This window comes from Lagenorhynchus albirostris, chromosome 18, assembly GCF_949774975.1.
Source record: "Lagenorhynchus albirostris chromosome 18, mLagAlb1.1, whole genome shotgun sequence".
In the NCBI taxonomy this organism is placed as follows: Eukaryota; Metazoa; Chordata; class Mammalia; order Artiodactyla; family Delphinidae; genus Lagenorhynchus; species Lagenorhynchus albirostris.
Genome location: NC_083112.1, coordinates 535,200 through 561,394, shown reverse-complemented (window position 1 = coordinate 561,394; position 26,195 = coordinate 535,200). Strand labels below are relative to the sequence as shown.

Below are 26,195 nucleotides of genomic sequence, written 5' to 3'. Positions count from 1 at the left end.
TATGTCTTATTAAGTTTGAACTGTCATACGTTTGAAAATTAGGTAAATAATAAAATTTTATATATTAATTTCACATTGTCCCACAGAAGCTGAGGTTAGAATCTTTATATGAAGTCAAATGTACATATTGTTGTAAAGATTACATTACCTTAACATTCCAGTGTGCATCACATGCACTCCCACTGAGGAAATCCAGATTGTACTTGGAATGTACATGTAGTATGTGGAGTAAGACATCTTAAAGCCTCTAATATGTGGATCGAGCATTTTCCATGACCAAGCACCCCTCCCCCATGCCAGTTCCGTTGCCATTGCCAGTTAGATAATCTAAATCATTTAACACAATTGCTGTTTACTTCGTCACTTTTCTTATCTACCAAAAAGTAGTTATTGAGCATCTCTGATATGCAAAGGAAGCACGAGACATAACCCTTAACCAAAAGAGCTTAATTGTGAAGTTAGTACAATGGATACATGAAAAAAGTTAGTGCACCAAGAGTACATGAGAAGTTCTAAATTAGAAAGCACAGTTGAGGGTCTAGTAATGTACAGGTAGTTCAGTATTTATGTCTTTTTCAAAGTAAGTTGTGGGCTGGTGTATAATATAATCCAGTTGGATTTAAGGATTTTAAGTGTGTCATTAACATCAGAACCAAACTTGAAACATTTGTGATGTTTCAGAGACCATGAAAACATTCTTTCTTACTTGATTAGCAACTTTATTAGAAGAAATGGGAGAATGTACTTTTAGATTCCTTATTTAGTGAGGAATTTAAGAGAATTAAAAATTTTAATGGCATTTTATTCACCAGAGAACCATGTTTACATTTGAGCACTTAATTAGCTCCCCTAACATCCACGCCATTTAATTTTCTCCTCTTTACATTTTATTCGAAGTGAGATTTTATCCTCATGATAGTTATGGATCCATGGAGCTACAAGTCCTTATCTTGCAGTTGAATGTCACCGTTAAGTTGGTAAATTGTCATATCCTGTCAAGTTGCATGGATTAAACATGACAGATTTTCTGGTCTGTTACCAGTGTGTACGAAGTGGAACATAGTTTATATAACTGCTTTTCAGGGGACCAGATAATTCTAACATTCCTTAGATCTTTAAATTTAGTCTAATTACAGCCATCTGGTAGAAGACATAGTTACTAAGTCTACCTCAACTAATGATAGTTTTAAATATTTTTCATTTATTTTATTATACCCATACTTGTATAGTTATATTCGTATCTCATAAGTTAGGTGTGATAATTATGTTCTATTAAAAGAGAAGAAAAACCACTAATCCTTGATCTGTTCTTTTTGGGGAAAGTTGAGGTAACATTCCTCCTGGATACTGTCTCTACCCTTCCTCATTTCACTTATGGGAGATGTTGTGGAAGACTAGTAAAAATTTTTCTTTATAGCTATCTTAAGGGAGTAGAAGTATTCTTGTGTAGTTAAAGTGTAGATTAACTAACAAGAACTTTGGGGCATTAAGGAACTACTTCCTTCCCTAGGAAGTGGCTGGGGTCCTGGGGATTGGGCTCAGAAGGAGCAGGGGTCTGTTGCTAGGGGCCGGCAGGGAGTCAGATTTCTTCCTCTCAGCTCCCTGGACCCAGTCCTGTGCCGGTTGAGCTGCCTTGGGTGCTGTGTAGAGTTGTGAGTTTGAATGAAAACTGCCACTCCTATTATGATGTGTTGTTGCGAAATTGAGTTCTGAATGTCATGAAATTAACTAGATAATGAAATACTAGAAGAAAACTCAGAATCAGTCTTTGTCATGAATTTTTAATGATAAACAAGTATGAGTAGTTTAAAAAATTTTTAAGTTCAAAGAGGATACCCAAAAATGTTGTATTTGAGGCCATTATAAATGTATTACAGCTTAAACATTATTGCAGTTAACATGAAGCAGGTGGATGGATGTCTTTTGATGAAAAAATTTGAAGTATCCAATTGTTCTCATCTCCAGAATTTCAGCATGTTGAAAAAATTCAAACAGCTGTATTAATATTTTATCTGTATTTGGTTGCAGTTGCTTTTAGAAATAAGCTTTGTCATGATGAATCATTTCAGTTTTTTTGTTTGTTTCTATTGCATAGTTCTATATAAAGTTAAAAAAGAGTACCTCCTATAATTTTGGGAGATGTTCAGTAATTATATAAAAGCCAAGAATTTATTTACAGTGAACTTTGTGTGTGGGTGTGTGTCTGTGTATGTATGTATGAGGACATGGTTTCTCCCTTCATAATTTAATATAATTTTACATGCTAGTATTTTTAGTCATGACTGTAAGAAAATTAAGTGGTTTCCTAAGTGCTAATCCTTTGCCATTAATTTAAACTGGTAGAAAGTTGTCACCACTCGTAAGGGAGTATTTGGTTAAAAAGCAGACTACAGCAAATAATACTGATTTTTTAAAGAAAACTTTCAAGCTTTTATAGTCTCAAATGTGCTAAAAATAATTGACAGTTTTCTCATTTGTTTTATGTACATTTGTTTAGCAAATATAATGCTCTATCAGAGTAGATAATTGAGTTTCCCATTCTCAAGGAAGTAAAATAATTTTGATAATAGTCTTGTTATATAGATTGCCTAAGTATTGTTAAATTTTAAATGTTTATCAACTAAGATAGGACAGCTCTAAGTATAGATTGTTTTACGTAGATGCGTTTAGCCCAGCACCTGCTGGTAACCAAGGTCCTCCTCCAATGATGGGTATGAATATGAACAACAGAGGAACTATACCTGGCCCACCAATGGGTCCTGGTCCTGCCATGGGGCCAGAAGGAGCTGCAAATATGGGAACTCCAATGATGCCAGATAATGGAGCAGTGGTAATGTATCATAAACATTATTGTGATTATATTCAATAATATATACTTCTGCCCCAAAGGTAACTTCACACTTAACATAATTTGGCATCATTTGTTTTGTCAGTAAAGATCAGTATCCAGTGAAGAAAAGGTAATTTTGTGAAGTTAGATGGTGATTATGAGAGGCAGTTTTTTAGTTTCCCAAGAGTTAGGATTATGATCCATGGCATGCTTTTGTACTTAAGTATATAGCAGGTATGTATGTTAATTCTAGTGATTTTACAGTGATTTTAATTTAATTTGTATACACCTTTTACCAGCATTCAGTGTAATGGTCAAGTATTTTGTGATCGTGTTCTTATTCCTGTGTGAACTCCTTACCTTTGGTGGGGTACAAAACCTCAATATGTGTGAAAACACAGTTTTCTGTCATTTTTCGTAAAATAATCATTTATGAGTAATTTCAGAGAATTTAACTGTAAAAAATTTACATTAAAGTTTTAAAATATATTTTAAACTTACATTGTATTCTTACTATAGACTTACTAATTTTAATTAAATTTGATACTAAATTTAAAGTAGACAATTTCATTTCTTGGTTTCAGAGTGTGAAGATATCTTTGTGTGGGTTAAATATTATAAAAACGTTTTTCAGTTGTAATTCATATTTGAGAATCAGTGGCAAGACTGCTACTGTTTTTCATTTCCCTTAAAGTCTGTCACTATTTGAGACGTTATATTCCTAAGACGTTTTCTCATTTGGTTCTTTTTAATGGTTGTCCTAAGTAACATTTAGGAAAGGGAAATTAGTTGATCGTATATTTGGAAAAGGCAGTTCAATTTTGGAACTGAAGGCGCCTTTGCTGCTGAGAAAGAAAAGGTGCTGCTGTTAAACGCAGACCTGCCGTCAGCTCTAAACCCTCCTGATCTCAGAGACGTGAGCAGTGAATGTGCGTCTTAGAACTGATGGATGCGGTGTTTTATTATTTTAAATTTTATTTACTTTAAATACAGTCCTTTAAGAATTTGGACAAATTGGACATGCTAACAGGTTTTTTAAATGAGTGTTAACATAGGGAGATAATGAGGCAGTGCCGTAATACCGACTGTGATCAGGTCAGATGTTGCATACTAATTAGTGTTCCTGTTTCCTCCATTGGAGGCTTATTTTGTAGTAAAATGTCTGAGAGCTAGTAAAAATTTGTAAATACTTTGGTTAAATTTTGTGTAGCATATAATCATCAGCAGAGAGTTAAAAGTAAAAGTAACTGGCCTGCTTTTCCATACCTCCCGCAGAAATGGTAAAGTTTCTTTAAATATCCCCGTTAGTCTTTTTCACAGTGATATTTTACTGCTGCATGTAGGGAGTTCTGTTCAACCTTTGAGATTAATATATGTGGTTATTACTGTGAAGTTTTACAAAATACATAATTCAAGTGTTTTAATTCTGCTATTAGTAGTACACGCTAATTGTCAGCTTTTAAAAACTAAATCTATTTTCCCAGTGATAGTCTTTCCAGAAAAACACCTCATAAGTTTTCATACTGAAATTATAACTGTGTTTATACTCATGCTTTCTATGTTAAAAGCACTGCTATTGAAATTTTTATGTTTACTTTTTCAAACAGTGTGATGCTGCTCCCTAGTTTTGTCTCTCTGATTTTAAAAAAACAGTATTTTTATTACACGGCGCTGTTACATGCAGTATAAACTTTAATGAAAAAGAGAGAGGGAATTCCCTGGCTGTCCAGTGGTTAGAACTCGGCCCTTTCACTCCTGAGGGCCTGGGTTCAATCCCTGGTTGGGGAACTAAGATCCCGCAAGCTGTGCAGTCCTGCCAAAAAAAATAATAATTAAAAAAAGAGAGATCAGAACAGTATAATAATAACTAATTAGGTTTAAGATGGCATTCACTTCATAAAATCAGTTCTTTTTTCATGAAATTGGGGCATAGCATTAGCAAAATGTAACTCTTCATTCAGATGCTTCTTTTATTTTTTAAACATAGTAACTAATTAAATTGCTCCTTTCTTCCTTCTATGTGTGATCCTGATTCTGCTGGACTTTCTGCTGAACTTCATGACACCACCACTTGGGATTTTGCCAATTTTTCTTGTCACTTACATTTGGTGTGTTCCAAATGGACTTCACATGTATTATGTGGTATTATATAGCACAATGATAGATTTCCACAAGGACCACCGTCTCAGATGGGCTCACCTATGGGTAGTAGAACAGGCTCTGAGACCCCCCAAGCACCGATGAGTGGTGTAGGTCCTGGTAGTGGTGGTCCTGGTGGTTTTGGTAGAGGAAGCCAAGGGGGCAACTTTGAAGGCCCTAATAAGCGTCGTAGGTATTAAACATTCTTTCATTCCTGACTACTTAGAGGAAAACAATACACTTTTACCTGTTACCTAGAAGTGGTTTTATTGTTATTGTATGTAGACGTTAAAATTTTTTTTTGTAAAACTTGAGGTTTTTGTATTTTTCTTTATTCATAAGCTTTGTAGATTAGAATGGTAATGATGATACTCATCATTGTGAATGTTCAAATGTGTTTGTGACTTTAGCTAAATATAAGTATGCCATAGTACTGTGAATTCTATGTAGTTAATCTCAATAAAGAAATCATCTTGGATAATTTTAAAATGTTATTAGTGGTATTCTCTTATAGTTTTACTAAACTTTGCTGTAACAGTAATACTTTGGTTGCTTTAACTAATCCCAGCCATTTAAAAATGCAAATGATTTTCTGTTTTTTAGTTTGTGCAAGTTGCCCTGAAGGTAGAAGCTTAGTGAAAACTGATGTCACTAAGGGGCAGACAGAGTAGTACATTGGGGAGGGCGGGTATGGGGATTACATCTGTATGCACCGTTGATGTCCTGTGAACTCAGAGTTGCTGTCTACATTTCATATAGATTCTGAATATTCAAATATTCTGAGGAGGAATATTAAGGATATCTTTGTCCTGTGCTGATTTTTCCAAATAAATCTTTTGAATCTTGGAAAAAAAAAACCTGTTTGAAGGCAAATCTCTTTTGCTTATAAAATAATGTCTTATTTTTAATCTTATGTGCTATTTATTTGGTGTCAATATCTAGATCTTACCCTTTAAATTTTCTTTAAAATCAAACAATACTGTTAGGTTGGATGTTAGGTGAGGATTTGCTGTGTGACTTAGAAGAAATTGGGCATTTCTTGAGCATGTTGGTTTCTAGAAGTGTTCAAGGTGGCCTGACTCTGCAGGGTTGTGAATGTTCTTCTGTCGCTCAGGAGTCTCTCCAGCAAAACTTGTCTGACAGGCTAGGTGTGCTTGTCTCCCAGGAATACAGTTCAAGTGGTGATTTTAAAAAACAGAATTAACTTGAGTATAGCTAGTGTTATTGGAATCAGATCTCTCTACTGTCAAATATGTGTTTTGAAGATTGATTTCCAATAGTGTGGAGAAACATCTTATCATATTGGGATTTTTATTCCAAAACAGAGTCCTCGTTATGTTTAAAATTCTGTATGTTAGACATGTTTAATTTAGAATTACATTTGAGGAATCATGTATTTAATGTAAACCACAAATCTGAGGCATCAGGCATTGGTCATAGCATAGTTATTTCTCACATAACATTTCAGTGTGTTAGTATATCATGCTTTTAGCATTTTTCTGAAGAATAATGTGCTTTTTTAAAGTGAACAGTATGTAAATATTACCTCGTCTTTGCATGGTTTCTGTTTTTGCTGGAAGGCATACTTTGGAAAGAAAGAAGTTTGGTTACTTATTTAAATTCTTGCGTAAAAGCAGTTGAGTGTAAAGCATGATTGAGATGCATGCTTTTGTATCATACTTTTCTTATGTACTATTTTATGTTCTATTTTTTAGACAACAGTATGGATGGAATTGTTTTCTAAAATTTGCAGTATTCTTTTGTTTTTGGCAAATCTTTGAAAACATGGTAATGGAGATTGTAAAGTAATAATCAGAGACTCTTCTCATCACGTTTCCGTGAGTGTGAGTTGGCAGGGAGTGGGATTTGTTCTGATTTGTGACATTAATTGCAGTGCGGGGAGTTTTAACATCAGTTATGATTTTTAAGTGATGTCTCTTGCACCTAAATATATACCTTTCCCATCATCTGTTATTTTTATTCATATAATTCTTAGGTAATGTTTAGCATTGTATTTTGCTTCAAAGCTGAAGTAAGATTGGGAGAAACTTTATCCTTGATGTTAATTCCAAGCTATCTTTGGCCAAGGCTGTGAAATTCTATACGATTCATTCAAGAACATTTGAAAGCATTGCACAAAGAGATGCCCTAATCTCCTGAACTTTCTAGTGTCCGGCTCACTCTGGCTCCAAGAACAGAGCTCTGCACAGCTTTGTCCCTGCATCGAGAAAGCCCTTGTTCCAGTTCTTACCAAGTTTACCCTGGGAACAGTCAGCTTCTGAGTGACAGTCAAGTGGAGCATCTGTGAATTGCTAGTTATTCAGTTTTTAGTGTTTTTGTCCAGTTAAACAACTCTGTGGCTCGCTCAGTCATTGTTTTTTCTTGTGAAAGAGTATACCAAGGAAGACATTTGAATGTCATTTGCTTAAAACCAGTAAATATAAAAATAAAGAATAGTACTAGCTTTTCTAAATAACTGTGAATTTGTCATATATGCTCCCATAATTCTTTCCATAAAAAGATAATATGAAACAGTTTTAGTATTATAACATCACAATATTATGTTTCTTTTTGTGTAATGATTTGAAACACTGAATTTAAAGTCTGCAGGATTTAGGTTTCATATGCTATTATTAACATGCACAAATAAAGGAATACCCATTTTCCAGTTGTTTTATTTTAGCAATGTATTTTGTTAATTTCCCCATTTTTGTTTATTTTGAGAATAAATGTATTCATTTTCTTCTTGACAGATCCAGTTTTTAAAGAACTATTGGTTCACTTGTATTTCATAAAGCTTAATTTGTTATTCTTCATTGAGGTTTTGGATTTTTCTGCTTAAAATCAGTGCTGAGAGTTCATTGGAAGAGATTAAATATTTGTTTTTAATCCTACAATATCAATAATGGAGAAAAATATCTGTTTTACTTGGAATTGCCGTTTAATAGAAATAGAGGTTATCAGCAATGACAGTAACTGAATTGGATCTTGTTTCCCAAATACTAATTGAAATCATACCATCACATTTTATTCAGAAACGTACTTGTTGAATATTTCAGAAACTTGGTGTTATATGTAAACTCTATATAGTAATTGCTAAATGTCACGATGAATGGTTAATAGTCACTTATTAATAATTTGGGGTTGGGTTTATAATTACAACTTAGATTCTGGATGAGAGAAAGAACATAAATATGTGATTGAAGGGAAATGTTTTGTGAAAGAATGTGATCAAATGTATGTTTAACCTTTAAAAAATTTGATATTGGTGTCAAATGGCACTAGTCAGAAATGAAAGGGACACTTTACTTGGAAAAACAGAGGAAATTTCCTGGGGGGTAGTGCGATATTTAAATGTGGTGGGTTTTTTTTTTTGATAAGAGTTCTGTTACAATATCTAATAACATGTTAAAATATATTCCTGAAATTTGAGAGGGTAGCAGTGATTTTAAAGTCAGACTTGTTTTCAAGAATAAGGGAGTGAACACCCACATACCTGACTCGTAGATTCCAGAGTTGTAAATGTTTTCCTGTCTTTACTTTCTAGTTGGTTAGATACTCCTAGACAGGGGCTCGTGGAGTTGGGGCAGGAGTGCTACTTCAAGTAAGCAGCCAGGCCATCTCTTAAGTGGTGTAGCCCAGCGTGGGTTATCTCATCATAAATAAATCAGGATTAAATGAATTGACAGTAGTTTCATATTTTCCAAAAGTGTTATTTCCTTTCCAGCGCCCTTCACTACTAAATTTTTAAAAATGGGAAGCAGTTGTAATGTGAGTAAAGTATGGTTTCCCAGCTGTGTAAAATGAAGTATGCGCGGTTTCCCCGTTGGACGTGGTTAAGTAACTTATGGAATGTCACTCTGGGAAAACGGTGAAGAATTTCACTATTTTTAATAGTATCTGATCGTAACTTTTTTTGTTTTTTGTTTTTTTGCGGTACGCGGGCCTCTCACTGCTGTGGCCTCTCCCGTTGCGGAGCACAGGCTCCGGACTCGCAGGCTCAGCGGCCATGGCTCACGGGCCCAGCCGCTCCGCGGCATGTGGGATCCTCCCGGACCGGGGCACAAACCCGTGTCCCCTGCATCGGCAGGCGGACTCTCAACCGCTGCGCCACCAGGGAAGCCCCCTGATCATAACTTTTTAAAATAGTTTGCTGATCTTTAAAATCAGGATTTATGCATTATATATTGTATTAGTTCTTTTTTTAATCAATAGCACTATCTTCTGAATGTAGGAAAAATGTTTTGAAAGTTTCTTTTGTTTCCTTGATTACTGAATAACATTATTACTGGTTGAAGTTTGAATCTTACATGACTGAATATTTAAAGGTCCAGAGTGCTATGTTCCCTTGGGAATATTATTTGACTTTTTATCTTTTTGTATAAAACCATGTTTAGATTATAAATATCTTTAAGTATTCCTTTTGGTTGAAACTTCTTATTAGATTATATTTTTATTTACCTGGTGGAATTAGCAGTGTGTACTTTTTTTAAATGATATTTCAGTAAGAGAAGCTTTTATTTTTTTGATGAAGGATACTGCATTTCTTAGAGTAATATAGCCAGAGTTCATAATACACATTTAAAAAAATTCTTTTTCAAGTATATTGTATTTGGCTCAAATCACTTGTTATAGTTACCAACTCCTCCCTCTGCAACAGATACTCTATTTTATTGACTATGTTTATTTAAAAATCTTCAGTTAGAATTACTGTGTAAATTTGTCATTCTGAGTTAAAGTAATGAATTTCAAAAGAAATGGTATTCTGCTTGTAAGTAAAATGTCAATTCTGTTTCATAGAGTATAATCACCCAAATTTCATGCAAGGTACTTCTGTCTAAAAATTAAGACTCGAATTATTAGGATTAGGTAGAATTAAGATGTGTATTTAGTTTGAATACATGATTTTTTGTTTTCAATATTCCTTATTTTTTAAAAAGTATAGTTTTCAGTTACTCATTAAATACAAGAGCTCTTCATTGATTCCTTCAGTAATAATGTAAGTGGATCTTGTATGTCTTAAATGATGGTCCATGTAAGTGTGGTGGTGGTATTGAAGGTTTTGGAATTGATGTTTATACCTGGAATTTGTTTCCAACTCTGAAATTGTCATTTCAAAATCAAATTCATTTTTATTATGTGTTATACATCTCAGTTTAAGGTAGAAAATTTATATATATGAGGTAGTATAAAAAACTTAAATGAGTAGCCGCAGAAATCCGTCAAGTTTCATGTCGTATTTTTGTGACTGGATCTCTAAGACACTTTCTTCCTGGAGTTCTGACTTCTTTTATGCAGAATGTCAGCCAACCAGACTTCTGTGAATGAGATTTTGCATATGTTTATCTTTGCCATGTTTGGCCCAAGTTACATACATTTTTATTTTTGTGTGTTTGTTTAAAAAATTTATTTTCTGCAAATTATCCATATTATGTAATACATGAAAATAGAGAAACCATCTTATTTTATTGTACATTTTGCCAGAATAATTTTAGTTAATTTCTCCTCAGGGTATATTTAAATTATTATATAATGTAAATTCATATCAAATGTGATACAAGTGTGGCATTGGGTTTTTATATATTAAGAAAAGCAAACAACTTGACATTGTGATTCTCTTTTAATAATTTCTGATCTTTTTACTGTTGGGGGCAGTAGTAACTTGCTCAGTGGCTGTTTATTCTATAATGTTCACTCTTTGAGTTGGTTAGAACATTTACATCTTCATGGATGTGGTTAGAATATCTTAAAAAGAGTAACTATGGAGCCAACAGTTTAGCAAACTGAGCGTAATAGTTGGAGTAATTGTCTACAAAATGGTACTTTCTCAGTCATAAAGAATTTATGGGGAGCCATGTCATTGAGAATCTCACTGTGCTCATTTATTTGTTGTACTGATTTTGTACTGAGAGGGCCTAGTGCATTCTGGACCCTTTCCATGGCCGAGATACAACAGTGGGGAAAAAAATCCCTGCTTTAAATTAAAATACAGGAGCCGTGGATGTCCCTCTGAATTGATGGTTCTCCCACATAAGTGTGCATTAGAATCACCTGGAGGGCTCATTAAAACACAGATTTCTGGGCTGCACCTCAAGAGTTTCTGATTCAGCCCGTCTCAGGTGGGGCTAAATAATGGGCATTTCTAACAAGTTCCCAGGTGATACCGATACGTTGGGTCTGGGGACCTCACTTTGAGAACCTCTGCTTTTAAAGTGTTACTCTAAAGAGGCACAGTAACGTTTTTGGTTGGTTGATTTTCGTTAGTGGTGACATACATGATTGTCCTGGTACGTTGTGCATTCTGTAGGACCCCTGGCCAGTTGTTGAGACAAACCAAAACACTCTCAAGCTCTCCCAGCTACTGCCAACTGGCAAGAACTGCAAAAAGTCCATTATTCTTGACCAGGCTATGTCATGGCTATTGAGTGCTGAGTCTTAGACATAATGTGTGTTTATTATATAATGCTCTTTTTGAACTGGGATTTTATTGTTGTGTTCACAAATCTAGTTAATTCAAGTGAAGAGGGAATACAGAGAAATATAAATACATTTTGAAAATTTTGTAAAGTTTTTCACTTAACTGATTTTCAACTCTCCTTACCAGTATGAGAATGAAACGGTGCACTGATTTGTTTTTGTGTTAGTGTATCGGAACACGCGTGCGCCAGATGAAGGTGCTAGAAAACGCCTGACCTTGGCCTACCATCCTGGTAAATATGACACTGTTTTGATGGATTAAAATGATGGCCTTTGTGTGAGCTCGTCTTTTGCTTTTCTAGATTGAGGATAAAGATTTGATAAATACATTTTCTAAGACCATGAGTATATTTATTAAATGTAATTTCCTTTGCTTTGCAGCTTCGATTTTCGTTACTCACTTTAGAAAGTAATGCCCACTGAGGAGTTCAATAAATGGGAATTGTTAAGTAATTTTAAGCTGTAAAGAGCTATAACCTGCCTTGTGAGACTTTACAAGGATTTATGCTAACGTATATATGTGTTTGAAAGTCTATTCAAAATCACGTAGTACGTTGAAACAACGAAATTGGTCCATAATGAGAGCACATAGTTAATATATTGACAGTAAGTAGTTTCTTCAAAAAAAATTGTGACTGTGGTAGTGCAAAGAAATAATCGCCTGGTTTGCAGCCTTCTAAATATCTTGGAAGATAGTTTCTAAAACATTGTGGTGTGTGTTAGCTAAGAGTATCAGTGCATAGAAAACAAGTGTGGAGACTTGTTTCTTATTGTAACCCAGCTGTCTCCTGGGCGCCTCTCTGTCCCGCTTCCCACAGACTAACCCTAACACCAGGAAATCCACTTTGACCAAGCATTTTTCTGTTTTTGTGAGACAGAAATGGGTGTGGCTCTGGGAAGGCATGTTATCTGTGATCAAGGAAGTCCTCTCATCCACAGACCCTGCCCTCATTTTTATTAAGGATTCAGATTCCTTGCTCCTTGGGAGTCCAGGACTTAGGAGGCTCAGCTTCTACCCCAAGGTGACTCATTAGCCTATTTTCCAGCAGGAATTCATGCAGGATAATGAGAGTAAAGCTTTGTTTCATCCATCCTCTAAAGCAAATTTATGTGGATAGATTTCTAGATGCATTTGTTTTTCTTGTTTAACTGTCGATTACTAGTTTTCTTCAACCAAAATATGATTTGAAGTCCTGTGGCAGTACTTGGACACTCCAGTGAATTATATCTCTGCAGAAGTCGGTGCTTAACTATCTTTGGGCACATGAATGCAGAAAAATGATAAATTTTGAAGAAGGAAACTGTCTTGCATTTCTGTTTCCAGTCTATACATAGTGAATTTTTCTGACTCAGATTGTGATTTCCCTGTCCTTCTTGCTGCCTCCACCCTCCCGTATTCAGCACCCCACCACTGTTCTTCTAGGGAGTCGTAAAAGGGTTATGATCTGTTGCTGCTACTTCCACTTATGCATGATGATTTATTAGGAAAATTTAAAAGACCTTGGTTTTTTTTTTGCTTCTTAGCTGTGTATTATGCTTAATGGACCTTTGTCTGGAGCCATTAAATCTTGTAAAATATTTGTAAGAGGGTGATCAGAAGTTCTTGCTCCAGATTTGGGGGGTGGGAAGTACAGTATAGAAAATACATATTCACATTCTTAATTTCTGCCTTGCAGTGTAATGTGCTTATGTTTGAAGAATAGTACATTTAATCCATATCCTAGTATTTGTGCCTCTAGTGTTAGAGGTAAGGTAAGCTAAGGTATTCACATTACGATCTTTTAGACCAATGACTGGATGAATTCTCTGGGTTAAAAATACAGATCTGATAATTTGAATTATCTTGCAGTTACTTGAACAATACGGAAGAAGAGTGCCTGTCACAACCAGTTCCTAGTCATTCTTTTTCTACAGGTCATATAAGTATAATACACATTAAATAATTTAGCAACATGTAAAACAGTACTGGTTTTAACAGTTGCCGTGTTGGCAGTGGTATCTTGTGGTCTGGGCACGAAGCACACCAGCCCTCAGCTCCCTGGCACTTGCATTCTAGACCTGGAGAAACCAAGTGACAGATAATTGAGGTAACTTATCACCTGGTCATCTGGGTAGAGAAAATGACGGCTGTTTTAGATAAGGAGACTGGAAAATGACTATCTCAGGAGGTAAGGGACAGCATCCTCTTTGATGTAGTCCGTGTCGATGGGACGGAGTTGTCGTGGGCTGGGTGGTGCAGTCAGTTGACTGCAGGAGCCCCACTCCTGTGGCGGCCACAGGCCGCTGTTGGGCCTTTGCCACGGGATGGGTGAGGCTGGGGCTGGGTTTTAATTGTATTATAATTACCTTAAATTCCGTTATCAATACAGTGTTAAGCATGTTCGGAACAACTTGGGTATGTGAATTTACTTTTGCATCTTTAATGAAATCTAAATACACATAAGTATTGAAGAAAATTTACCATTTGAATTAGATGTGTAAAATATACACAGAATTGCGAAGACTTAGTATGAAGAAAAGAATGTAAAATATCTCAATTTTTCATATGGCTACTTGTTAAAATGATAATATTTTGGGTATATTTGGTTAAATAAAGTATACTATTAAGCTAATTTCATCTGTTGCTTTTTTCCCCCCTTCAATGTAGCTTCTAAGAAATTTAAATTTTCTTTTGTTTACATTATTTTTCTTCTGGGAAATGCTGGTCTAGGATAGGATAGTAACTGCCCGATTTTATTCTTTTCCTTACATGATTTTAATCCCCTAATCTTGTTACATGGTCTGTAATTACGAATCTGTTTTTTTTTTTTTTTTTTTTTTTTGCGTTACGCGGGCCTCTCACTGCCGTGGCCTCTTCCGTTGCGGAGCGCAGGCTCAGCGGCCATGGCTCACGGGCCTAGCTGCTCCGCGGCATGTGGGATCCTCCCGGACTGGGGCACGAACCCGTGTCCCCTGCATCGGCAAGTGGACTCTCAACCACTGCGCCACCAGGGAAGCCCCTGAATCTGTTTATTTTTATCTTTTAAAATGAATAACTTGAGGTTGAACTTTAGGGTTTGCTAAGTATATGCTCACCATGAGGTGTCGGGGAGATTGCTTTCCTGTGGGGTGATTAGCTGGTGTTTTGTATGGGAGTGGCCGACGGGGCAGAGCTCCCAGTTCTCAAGAAGTAGTTGTACACATTGTCTGCATTTTACTCCCTGCATTTTGTAGCTTTTCTTTTATTTTCTATGATACTCTCTTCATAAAATATTTAATATTACAAGTCCTGAAGAAGCTTTATTGTCATACAGGATTTCTCCTAAAACTTTGTGTGAAATTTTCTTCTTCATTTATTTACTTAATTTAATCCAGGATGTCAGCTCTGAGAAAGTAGGGACCTTATCCATCATTTAGTGATTTATCCTCATTTCCTAGCAAGTCCTTATGAAATGCTTGTTTAGTGAATGAGTGAATGACACCAGCTGTAGGACAGACTCTGTATTTACTAACTGGAATACAAAAATGAACAAAACATGGCACCTGCCCTCTTGGGATTTGGAGTTTATGGATATATGTAGAGCTGTAATCAAACCTTTAGACCAGGTGGTAGTAATGAAGCAACTGGGAAATGCTCTGAAAACCCAGAAGCGAATATCCACTCACGCTGGGAAGATTTCACTAAGATGACCACTTTTGAGCGAGTCTTGAAGGTGAGTAAGTACTTGCCCATTGTAGGTTTTTAGGTGGGAGCGGGAGGGAGGGCTGTGGGTGGTGAGGACGAGGCTGGGGCGTCAGTGAGCAGGTAAGAGCCGGGAAGTGAAGGTGGCTCCAAGCTGTGGAGTCTGGACTTCACTGAGAAGGTGAGGGAGTGGGAGTCGCGACAGTTCTGAGCGCAGGAGTGGCTGGGTCGTAAATAGAGCCGGTAGACCACACAGACCACCGGTGCACTCCCCAGCCCCCGCCCCCAGCTGCACACGCTGCTGGGAAGGATCTTTGGTATCTGTGAGGGTTGTTCAGATTCCAGACAGAACCATGTCACATGTAGAGCATGTTTAACAGACCACAGTCGCCCTTGTGTCCCTGGGTTCTGTATCCACGGGTTCAACTAGCAGTCGATTGAAAATTTGGAGGGGAGGAGGGGAATTCCAGAAAGTTCCGAAAAGCAGCCCTGAATTTGCCACAGGCAGCTGTTTATATAACATTTCCATTGCGTTTGGTACCGTAAGTGATCCGAAGACACCTAATGCATAGGAGGGTGCGCACAGTTTATATTCAGATCCTGTGCCGTTTTATAGAAGAGACTTGGACATCCTTGGGTTTTGGTATCTGAGGGGGTCCTGGAACCAGTGCCCTGCAAATACTGAGGGCGACTGTAGTGATTTGGTGGGAGAGGGAGATGCAGGGTAGCCTTGTAGCGTCTGGTTTGGGTGCTGGGCTGGTGGTGATGCCCTTCGCTGAGACACGGAAGGTAAGTGTTCAGGACTGGGGGTGGGTGTAGCTGCTCTAAGGAGAGGGAACGTATGTCCGCTGGGTTTTGTAATATTTTGGTTTTGAGTTACTACAGTGGTTTGTCGGGGTTTTAAAAACTGTATAAAGCTTCTGTACCTGGTAAACAGTGACCTCTCAAGGCCCTGTCATCTATCACTGAAGGTGACCACAAGACCCTCTTATCTGGTCCTGCTTTTACTGTCGCTCTTGGACTTACTCTGCACGTAGTATCTTGTGCTTCCTTCTGGAAAGTCCCTCTGCTGTTTCAAATGCAATACTTCCCGTCTGAATTAAATCCATAGGCCACAGGGCTTTACTGGATGTGCTCTCTGTGTTTCCAACCCCACTGACCTTCTGTCTGTTGCTCAATGAGCACTGAGTTGTCTCCTCTGTCTCCCAAGGTCCCTTAAGGAAGAGCATTTCCAATCCCACAGAGCTGGATGCCACCCCTCCTCGTTCCTGTCGCTTTCTCAGTGTATGGCAGTCGTCTGTGTTCTGCGTGCATTTTATTCATCTTTTATCAGTGTTCCCAGCATCTCAGCACAGTTGCCACTTGCATGTCTTGAGCTGGTCTGAGGAAAAATCCAGGAGGAAAATAGGGAGTAATGGCATAAATTTGAGTTTTCAGTACCAGCTAATGTGTGTGGACAAGAATCCCAGATTGCTTATTCATTCAGTAGACGGTTATTGAGCAATTTTTGTCTCAGCCTGTGCATAAATAATGAAGAAAGTGGAATTGGTCCCTGCATACTGTGTGCTTGAAGTCAAGTGGGTGGTGAGAGAAACCAGGGGGAGAAATGCAAGTTCTTAGACAGCTGTCATCATAGTGGAGACTCAGAGCAAGAAGAGCCAGCAGAGAATGTGAGGGAGGCCCAGTGTTTAGTAGAATTTGGGAGCGTACGTATGTACCCTTACATGTGTCTCCACAGAAATATGTCTGAGAAGAAAGTATGAGGAGAAAGAAGGAGAGCAAAAGTAAAGGGAGTGATTTGGGTTGGGTAGAGGGGAGGGGAGGTGGGGTTGGTGGTATGAAGGACAAGCGTCTCACAACTGAAACAGTGCTCGAGGGGCTCTTACATCTTTCAACCTGAGAGCTCTCAGGGCATGTTTTGTGTATTGGCTGAGCTGCACACTGGAGGACCGGACCCTCAGGCATTGGGGAGAAATGGAAGCAGTTTATAAAGTGTTCTCTCCAGGAGAGTCAGGTTTTTTCTGATTGAGTGTGAACCGAAGGCAAAAAAGCATGTAATACATAGTTTGAAGAAACTTTTCTCTTTTTCGGTCTTTGGTGGTGTTAATTTCTATTCAAGTGTGTGTAATTTTTCCGTACTCTGAGGGGTCCTTAAGGCTCCTGGCTCCCTTCCACCCTATCCTGTTTTTACTTGTTTGCTTCCATTATTGTGGTCTTTTGCTTAACATTTATTACTGTTCAGTTGGGTGGATTGGAAGGATTTTAAAAATTACTTATGAAATAGGCATTGTTTCCTTTTCTGGGTTGCCTTTAAAATGTTTCTAGAACATAGGTTAACCCTTTTCTTAATTATATCATAGATAGTACTTAGTTCCTGCATTTTGGTTTTGCCTTTTGTTTGCTAAACATAGTATATTCTTGTAAGTCTCCTCACTAGGTATTTTACAGTGAATACAAATTAATGTGTGCAAGTTAGGAAGCGTGGGGTTTCCATCGTCTGGGGACCTGCAAGAAGCAGTTTTCTGTTTTGAGATTTTTTTCTCTCCTTGACCTCATAGCTGCTGAAAAGTTGGGAGATAAATGTATAATGCAATATTTGGAAAGGTCTGAAAAGTTTTTCTAGTTTACATTATGGTGCCATTTTGGTTAATAATCAGCATGTTACAGTTGTATATATATTGTCTGACTTCTATTGGAGTCAAATAAGTGTAACCAGGCCGAGTTAGACAGACTTTTTTTTTTTTCTTCTTTTGCGGTACGCGGGCCTTTCACTGTTGTGGCCTCTCCCGTTGCAGAGCGCAGGCTCCGGACGTGCAGGCTCAGCGGCCATGGCTCACGGGCCCAGCCGCTCCGCGGCATGTGGGATCCGCCCGGACCCGGGCACGAACCCACGTCCCCTGCATCGGCAGGCGGACTCTCAACCACTGCGCCACCAGGGAAGCCCTAGACAGACTTTTAATTAATTTTTTCTATAAGCTAATATGTAGTATTTGAAATACAAATATATTTTAATACATTTATTTGAACCATGGTTAAATTTTCTATATACTTAATAGTGTAGAAAGAATTGGTTTTTAAGACCAATTAATTAGGTGTTTGAACGATTTAAGTTTTCCATAAATTTTTCCCCAGCATCCTTTATCTTTACCATTTCCTCAGTTTCCATTATTCTTCATCACCGTCTTTATGTGGCTCCCTCCTCACCCTAGACTCCCCTCTGGAGGCCTCCCTTTTCTGCTTCCACCTGAGCTGTCCCTGGTAGAACAGCGGTGGCGACACTGACACCGGGCCCCTTCAGCTCCAGTGCTTTTCTGGATCGTATGTGTTCTCGGTGAGGTTACCATTGAATGAACACTGGAGGATTCGTTGTGACAGTTAACTACAATATTTTTCCTGTTTGTCCCTAAACAGTTCTTTTCCTTTGGACGGCCTGTGAGCACACATACACGCAGGCAGCATGGGTGCTAGTGCTACAATGCGTGTTGCTTTTTTAAAAGGAATTTGATCACATCATTAAAAATAACATAGGTATTAAAATGCTAATTTAATGTACACATTTTGTTGCTGTCCTATGATAACTTAATACTGTATTTTTCAATAAAATAAAATGATTTTTTAAAAATGTATAGGGCCCACGAATGAATTGTAAGGGAATATATTATTGTTATATTTGGAAAGAGCCTAGGTTAGTATACGCTGAAAGTCGCTGGTGATTCTGAATCACTGATTCTGAAGAAGGTCTATCAGCTACATTCAGAAAGTATTTGCTTCTTTTAAGACCAAGGCAGCCAGTGTGGGGTAGACACGAGGTGCTTCTGTTCTTGAGCACCTTCGACTCTCTCGGTTAGAATCCAGCACAGTAACTAAAGGACAGTGCAGGAAATGGGGGTGAACGCCAGCAGGGTAGCACCTTTTAATAATCAACTTGAGACTTGTGTTACATCTGCATGAATTGGGAAGCAGATAGAAGAAAGGAAAAATTCAAGAAAGCACGTGTGAATATAGAATAAGTCTTGGAATCTTGTTATCAGAAAAGAATGTCTTTTGTTGTGATGGGCTTATTGGAGTAGGTTACCTAGTATCCCATTACCCGTTTTAAAACATCACCTGCTATGTGCACAGTTCAGTGGCAGAGCTGGGTATACTTGGAGACTTGATGTATTACACACGGAACCTGTTGTCCAAAATTGTTACAGGGAGTTTGGAGAAGAGAAATGGAAATAAGATAAACTAATTGGGAAGGATTTGCAAAGGATGAATGAGAGGGCACGTTGTTGCTTAGGGTAGGAGGGTTAGAGGACCCTTCAGAACACAAGGAGAGAATTACTGAATGAGCGTGTCCAAGGGTTTGGGGAGGTAGAGATGTCCGAGTGGCATCTCCAGGATGAGTTACGTCTTGTTTTAGGAGCAGGCGGTATCAGAGAGGGCCCATGATGAACAAAGGCTGGGGGCTAATAAAGGTGTATGAAGCAACAAGTTAGCGAAAATGAGACTGGAAAACTAGTCAGCTCTTACTCCATGATAAAGAACCACTAGTAGATTTTTGGCAAGAGAGTGAGGGTCCTGAGATTTGTATTTCGTAAAGGTTAACCAGATTAATCGTGGAAGGATGGCTTTGTACTCAGACTGCAGGCAGGACAACCAGTTGAGATGTGGAAAAGGATTGGAGAAGAAGAGTAGGAATCAAGATGTATCGGTGAATTATAAAATAGTCAGAATATGGGTGGTTAATTGAATGTTGGGGAGGTTACATGGAAGAAAGCAGGCAAGAATGACTGGTTTTGAACCCCAAGGCAGGTAATTTTGGTGCTACCAACCTGTAAGAACAGAGCAGCAAGGTCAGGATTGAGGTCTTCAGGTCCTTTGATGTCTAGAAAGGGTGCTGCGTATGTAAAATCATTCTGCTTAGGAAATGGTCTTGGCTCAAGAATCTGATTGTCATCAACAAAGTAAGCACCAGTTGATGAATGAAAGTATGGAACAAATAGTTCACCAGTGCAAAAATTATAGAGGTTAGGGGGCTGGTACACCCTTTACACATCTGTAGATGGCTGTTTAGGTCAACCTTGGAACTTTTGGTGGACTGAGTCTCATATTGGAAGCCTTTAAGGCTTTATAGAATACTGCCAATGCATTCATTAATTACAGACAAAAGCATTTTATAGAAATGGGCATTTAATACAAATTACTCATTTTATTCATACTTGGTTAATGGCCAGCATGAAGCAATGTGGAAACCAGGGGTGGATTAACCCCTATTTTCTTATTCCTCAAGTTTAAAAGTTAACCTAAATAGGCCCTGTTCTGTAGCCTCATTCAAGCCCTTCTTGGAGATCTAGAAATAATCCTTTGCACACCATTGTATTTTAGAAAGCATTAACATCTAATAAAAATCATCTAGCCTTCAAATACTATTGATGGCATAAACTAATTCAATATATTTTTGAATTTTTTGAATAATATGCATCTGGTACACAAACGTGGAAATGAAAGATGGTACACAGTGAAAATTTCTTCGTGCTGTCTACGCGTCACCCAGCTTCTCTCTCCAGGGTCAGCTGTGGTTACGAATTTCTTATGTATCCTTCCGGAAGTTTCTGTGCATTCCCAGGCATATTTGTGTACATTCTTAATACATATGTAAGCACACTGTATACACTTTACCATTTGCCTCCCAATATTCTGTTTTGGATATTGTTCTAATTCAGTGAGTATAAGAGAGATCCCTCTCTCTTCTTATACTTACTGGTAGGTCATTGTTAGGTATGTTTACCAGATCTTTTGGGGACAGTGTTTCATTGATACTTCGTTTTTCCCCGTTATATGCTTTATAGCATGTTGTTGGATACATGAGATAGAGCATGTGTGTGAATATGTCTATAGCGTAAAATTTCTACTAGTTGAATCACTTGGTCATCGGGTATGTGTGTTTTAAATGTTTTTTATTTTTAAAATTTATTTATTTTTGGCTGCGTTGGGTCTTCGTTGCTGTGCGCAGGCTTTCTCTAGTTGCAGCGAGCGGAGGCTGCTCTTCGTTGTGCGCGGGCTTCTCATCGCGGTGGCTCCTCTTGTTGCTGAGCACGGGCTCTAGGCGCGTGGGCTCAGTAGTTGTGGCATGTGGCCTCAGTAGTTGTGGCTCGTGGGCTCTATAGAGTGCAGGCTCAGTAGTTGTGGCACACGGGCCCAGTTGCTACGCAGCATGTGGGATCTTCCCGGACCAGGGCTCGAACCCGTGTCCCCTGCATTGGCAGGCGGATTCTTATCCACTGCGCCACCAGGGAAGTCCCTTTAATGTTTTTTAGATGCTGTGCTGCCTGTCCTTACTGTGGACAGTGAGAACTTAACGTTATTCCCGCTGGTCCCCAGCCAAGGGCATAAAGTCAGTAAAGGTCAGATGTGGATAAGAACTGATGGCATCACTGCAGGTAGTAGTAAAAGTTTAGGAAGAGAAATTACACGAGTGAGCTGGGGAGAGCCTTGAAGAAGTCTAAAGTTGGCTAATGAGAATTGCAAGAATTCTTGTGTTTTAAATATTAGGTTACATAAGTAGATGCCTGTTTCATTAAATAAACTGTGTTAATGTCCTGGGGAGAGTTCTCTGTATGTTAGAGTTTTAGATGACGTGGTGAATATTAACAGTTTCCCTTACTAGAGGTACCGCGTGAGTTTAATAATGGCTCAGTGTGTTCTTTGTGATAGAGGAGGGTGTTTGACTCAAATTCAGAAATCTTCATTTTAAAAAAATTCTACAGTTCTTCAGCGATGGGAATGAATATTGTTAACATTGGTGTGCCTGACTTGAAGTTCCTTTCTTAAATATCAAGAATAGGAAGAATCGAAAAGTCTTTCTTTTAGAAGAATCCTTCCCCTCCCCTTTGCTGTTCATATTAAAATTTCACTTTGAATTTTAAATCTTATATTACTTGGAAATACTGGAGGGGGAGATACTTCATTTACACACCTAAAAGGTGGAGTCTCTAAGCTGTATTTTAAGTTAGCTTTACCTAGAATTAATAAAATATTAAAAAAACACTTGTGTTCATTCCCAAAGAATTATGGTTTGTTATTCAGTGAATTATTATATAAATTTGAACACGTCATAGCAAAATGAAATGATTTTTTTAATTAAAAAGTTTCTGTCTCTTAAGATAGTAGTAATTATGTGTACTTTGTACACCCAAGGACTGAATGAGTACAGTTTGCTATTTGAAAAATTGGAATCGCCTTAGTCACAGGTCACTTTTTCCAGTATCCATTGTCATTGTGAAGTGTTCTCTCTCCAAGGTGTGACCAGAGAGGAAAGGTGGTTTTGTTTCCTCATGTGTCGTGGGTGTTAGAGCAGGCGAGCAGTGTTCTCCAGCACGTGGTGTGGCTGGGCCAGGGCCGTAGACACAGCTGGGAGTGCACATCACTGGGGAGACATATTTGTCCATTTTAGCTCGGATGGTCGGGGAGGCCTCCCCGGGCAGGAGGTGGCTTCTGAGCTGATGTGAGTGACAGGAGGAGGAGACTTGGAAAGTTGGACTTGAAGGCGAGCCCAGTTCAAGCTGAGGGCGTACCATTTAGCAAGGAAGGGATTGTGGCTGGGAATGGAGTGAACCAGCCCAAGGGTGTTCTCAGCCCTCTTTTTTTCCCATTTTTGTCTGATTGAGACCGCCAACCCTCCCATTCAGTGAAACTTCAGCACCACAAATAGCTGTTTATATACTGTATTTGTGCTTTACACAAAAGAAGTTAAGATTTTTGCCATCTAACTCATTTGCTCCCTCTTGGGGCCGTTCTGGCCCATTGAGAACACAAGACTAGAGCAGCATGTGCCAAGGCCACAAGGCTCACGTGATGAAAGGAGAAGCTGTAGGAAAGGCTTGGGCTGGGCAGTGATGCGACCCCGGGGACTTGACTGAAGGAGACCCCAGGGGGCAGGCAGACCATTCAGACCAGTCCAGAGGGGTGGACGGTAGCTGGGCTTGGTCCACCAAGGCTATTAATGACTGGGATACGGAAGAGGAGGGAGAGTAGATGGGCACCGCATTGATGGTCATAAATAAAAGGTGTCTGTTTAATGCTCAGGGCAGCTCGGGGCAGGTGCCCCCTGAGACACACAGGGAGGTTACCTATGGGCCCCACTGAACTGTAGCCAGGAAACGGAAGGAGAAACTTGAGTCTGATTTTCAACCTAGATACCATTTAAGTTTCCTATTTTTCAGTCATTTGGATATAGCTAGATGATCACACACACACAAATTTACAGTGGTCAAAACTCGAGTTATTTCAGCTCGCTTTCTCCCTCCCTCCCTCCCTCCCTCCCTCCCTCCCTCCTTCCTTCCTTCCTTCCTTCCTTCCTTCCTTCCTTCCTTCCTTCCTTCCTTTCTATATTTGGCTGCGTTGGGTCTTTGTTGCTGCGAGCAGGCTCTTCTGTATTTTGTGCCTTTGATTCCAGACTGATTTCTGGGGAGTCTGTTGAAACGCCTGCCTACTCTTTTTTGCTTTACTGCAGTAGGAGTGCTCATGCATTAGTAACGTGAACAGTTTCAGTTGAATTCCATTTTCTTCTGTTAGAATTCAGTGATTCTGAACCACCGTATTGAGGGATGCTGCTGTGAATTCCCTAAGGCGTGGGGGCCCTCATTGCACGTGCTCGCTGCATTTTGTTGAATCTGTGAACAGGCAGCTTTTCCAGGCTCACACTGGAGTTAAGTCAAAGTGAGATTTTTTAATATCACACAGTTTTTTGTCAAAGCTGAGTGCTCTCGTAAGCCTTCGTGGTGACTGAAAGCGGGAAGTAGCATATATGGTCTAAAAAAGGGAGTCGAGGGGGCTCTGAGGCACCCACACCACTTGGGAGGTCCTGGCTGTCTTTGAGGAGTGGGCTCGGGGTCCCCGGCCGAGCAGTGGGACAGGGGGCAGCCTCTGAGCTTTGCTGAGGCGGGTGTGTTGCATGTTCAAATGATGTAGAGTCACAAAAAGTTAAGTGAGATTTATGACTGTATTTTATGGGGGTTTTGTGCCTGGTTTGCACAGTCTTAGTAATTTCTCAAACTCTGGTAATCAGTAACCAGGACATTCTGTGCATTTTAAATATATGACAAGATTTTGTTTTAAACTCTCCCTTCCGTTTTTAGACTTTTCAGTCCCTTTTTTTTAGATGAAATGTTGGCATCTTGTGTTCAGAACAAAGCATTAAAATGTTTAACCACCTCAGTGTATTTTCATGTAAATACCATTCAGGACACACTAACTCAGAAGCAGTTCCCAGCAAGGAGGGCTTGGTAGAAGGTGCCCAGGGCAAAGAGCATCCTGGCCTCCCCACTGACATAGCGCAGCACCTGTTTTTCACCCTGTATTTAAGTACATCTGAATAGATGATCAACTCACAACAATTCACATTAAACTTGTTTGGTGTTTGAGTAGTTTCTCCCCAGTACAACATCGTGATGTTATTTACTGCATATGAACGCATAATGGATTCTGCCAGTAATGTTTTTCCTAGTTTGTTGATTTACGTGGTATCTTCAAAGTAAGTAACAGTAGATGCTGTTTTTAAGTGGTTTTAAGTATATGTTGAAAAAAAAACTTATTATCAAAAATCTGATAATTATCACATTATCATTTGGTAGTTCATTCTAGTTCCTTTTCATTATATATGAACATGGTTAATTCGTGAAATAACTACTGTGGGATTCTTCGATGTGGCAATAATTTACTTGGAATATTGAACTTTTACAGAAAACCGTGGACGCTGAACATGTAAGTTCATAATGATCATGTCATCTTGAACTAAAAATGCAGTTTTTGTTGATGTAGTTGAACTTGTTTTTAAAACTTAACCTCATTATGCGACCACAGAGGCAGGTTTTCTTTGAGAAAACCTTTTGGGTTTTGGGCACTTGAGAAATCTTAGGTGATCGCAAGATGTTAACGCTGCTGGGTTTTTTCCTTTTGAACAGTTTTACTTTCTGTTTGTTTGTTTGTTTAACTAGAAATGCCTTTGTAGGAATTTGGGGACAAAATTCAGTTTGAAAATTTTCAGTGGTATCTTTCACTTCCAAGGCCTTTTTTCTCTCATCACAGTTGCCTTGCAGATATGGCAAATAGATACAGGTCTGGGCCTTTGAAACTGAGTTAATGTTAACTTTTCTTAGAGGCACTAATTATGTTTCATAAAATTATCAATTTGTACTTTATTAGATTTTATATGAGTCTTTGCTGAACTTTATGTTGATAACTACAGTAAATGTTATGTATGACCTTTGAGGAAAAAGATGGCATGTAGTATCAGTGAATTATTCTCCTGAAAATTTTAGTTGCCCTCAATAAAGCTGAATTTATTTATTTATTTTTTTTGGCTGCACCGTGCAGCATGTGGGATCTTATTTCCCTGACCGGGGATTGAACCCGTGCCCCCATGCAGTGGAAGCACAGAGTCTTAACCATTGGACCAACAGTGAAATCCCAAAGCTGAAGAAACTTTAAAAATAAATGTGCCTTGTGCCTAAAACAGAAAAAGTTCCACTCTTTGATTTGTTTCTTCAGTATTTTCCAGATTTCAGTGTTACGTAATATTTATCAGTGATAGATGATTCTTACCTCTTTACTTGAACATGACCTTATCTTACATACTTATTTCTTTTTTAAAAAAAATTAATTTATTTTTGGCTGCCTTGGGTCTTCATTGCTGTGCAGGCTTTCTCTAGTTGCGGCGAGCGGTGGCTACTCTTCATTGCGGTGTGCGGGCTTCTCATTGCGGTGGCTTCTCTTGTTGCCGAGCACGGGCTCTAGGCTCGCGGGCTTCAGTAGTTGTGGCGCATGGGCTTAGTTGCTCTGCGGCATGTGGGATCTTCCTGGACCAGGGCTCGAACCTGTGTCCCCTGCATTGGCAGGCAGATTCTTAACCACCGCTCCACCAGGGAAACCCTATGTACTTATTTCTTAATTTTGAGTTGCTACGTGAACTTTAAAATAAATTCTTTTCTGATTCTTTAATTTAAAAATACTTAAAATTTTGCTTTTTAAAAATTCGGACTTGCCTGTTATGCAAAATTTGTGAGTTTTGTTTGGCAAAACAAACTGACAGCCTCAGTTTTCATA

At 38.6% G+C, this 26,195-nt stretch overlaps 1 protein-coding gene across 12 annotated transcripts in view; it reads left to right on the top strand.

Moving 5' to 3' along the window:
• Positions 1 to 26,195, top strand: part of PSPC1 (paraspeckle component 1) — a 94,332-nt gene that overhangs the window by 52,823 nt on the left and 15,314 nt on the right. For 8 of the 12 annotated variants that reach the window (XM_060128866.1, XM_060128872.1, XM_060128869.1 and 5 more), the window contains one exon: positions 2,661 to 2,830. The exons of 1 other annotated variant lie outside the window; for it this stretch is intronic. In XM_060128866.1, coding sequence (XP_059984849.1) covers positions 2,661 to 2,830 — 170 coding nt within the window. Of the gene's footprint in view, positions 1 to 2,660; positions 2,831 to 4,983; positions 5,451 to 26,195 lie in introns of those variants that run through there. 3 more of the 12 variants (XM_060128862.1, XM_060128871.1, XM_060128870.1) reach the window with 3 other exon arrangements.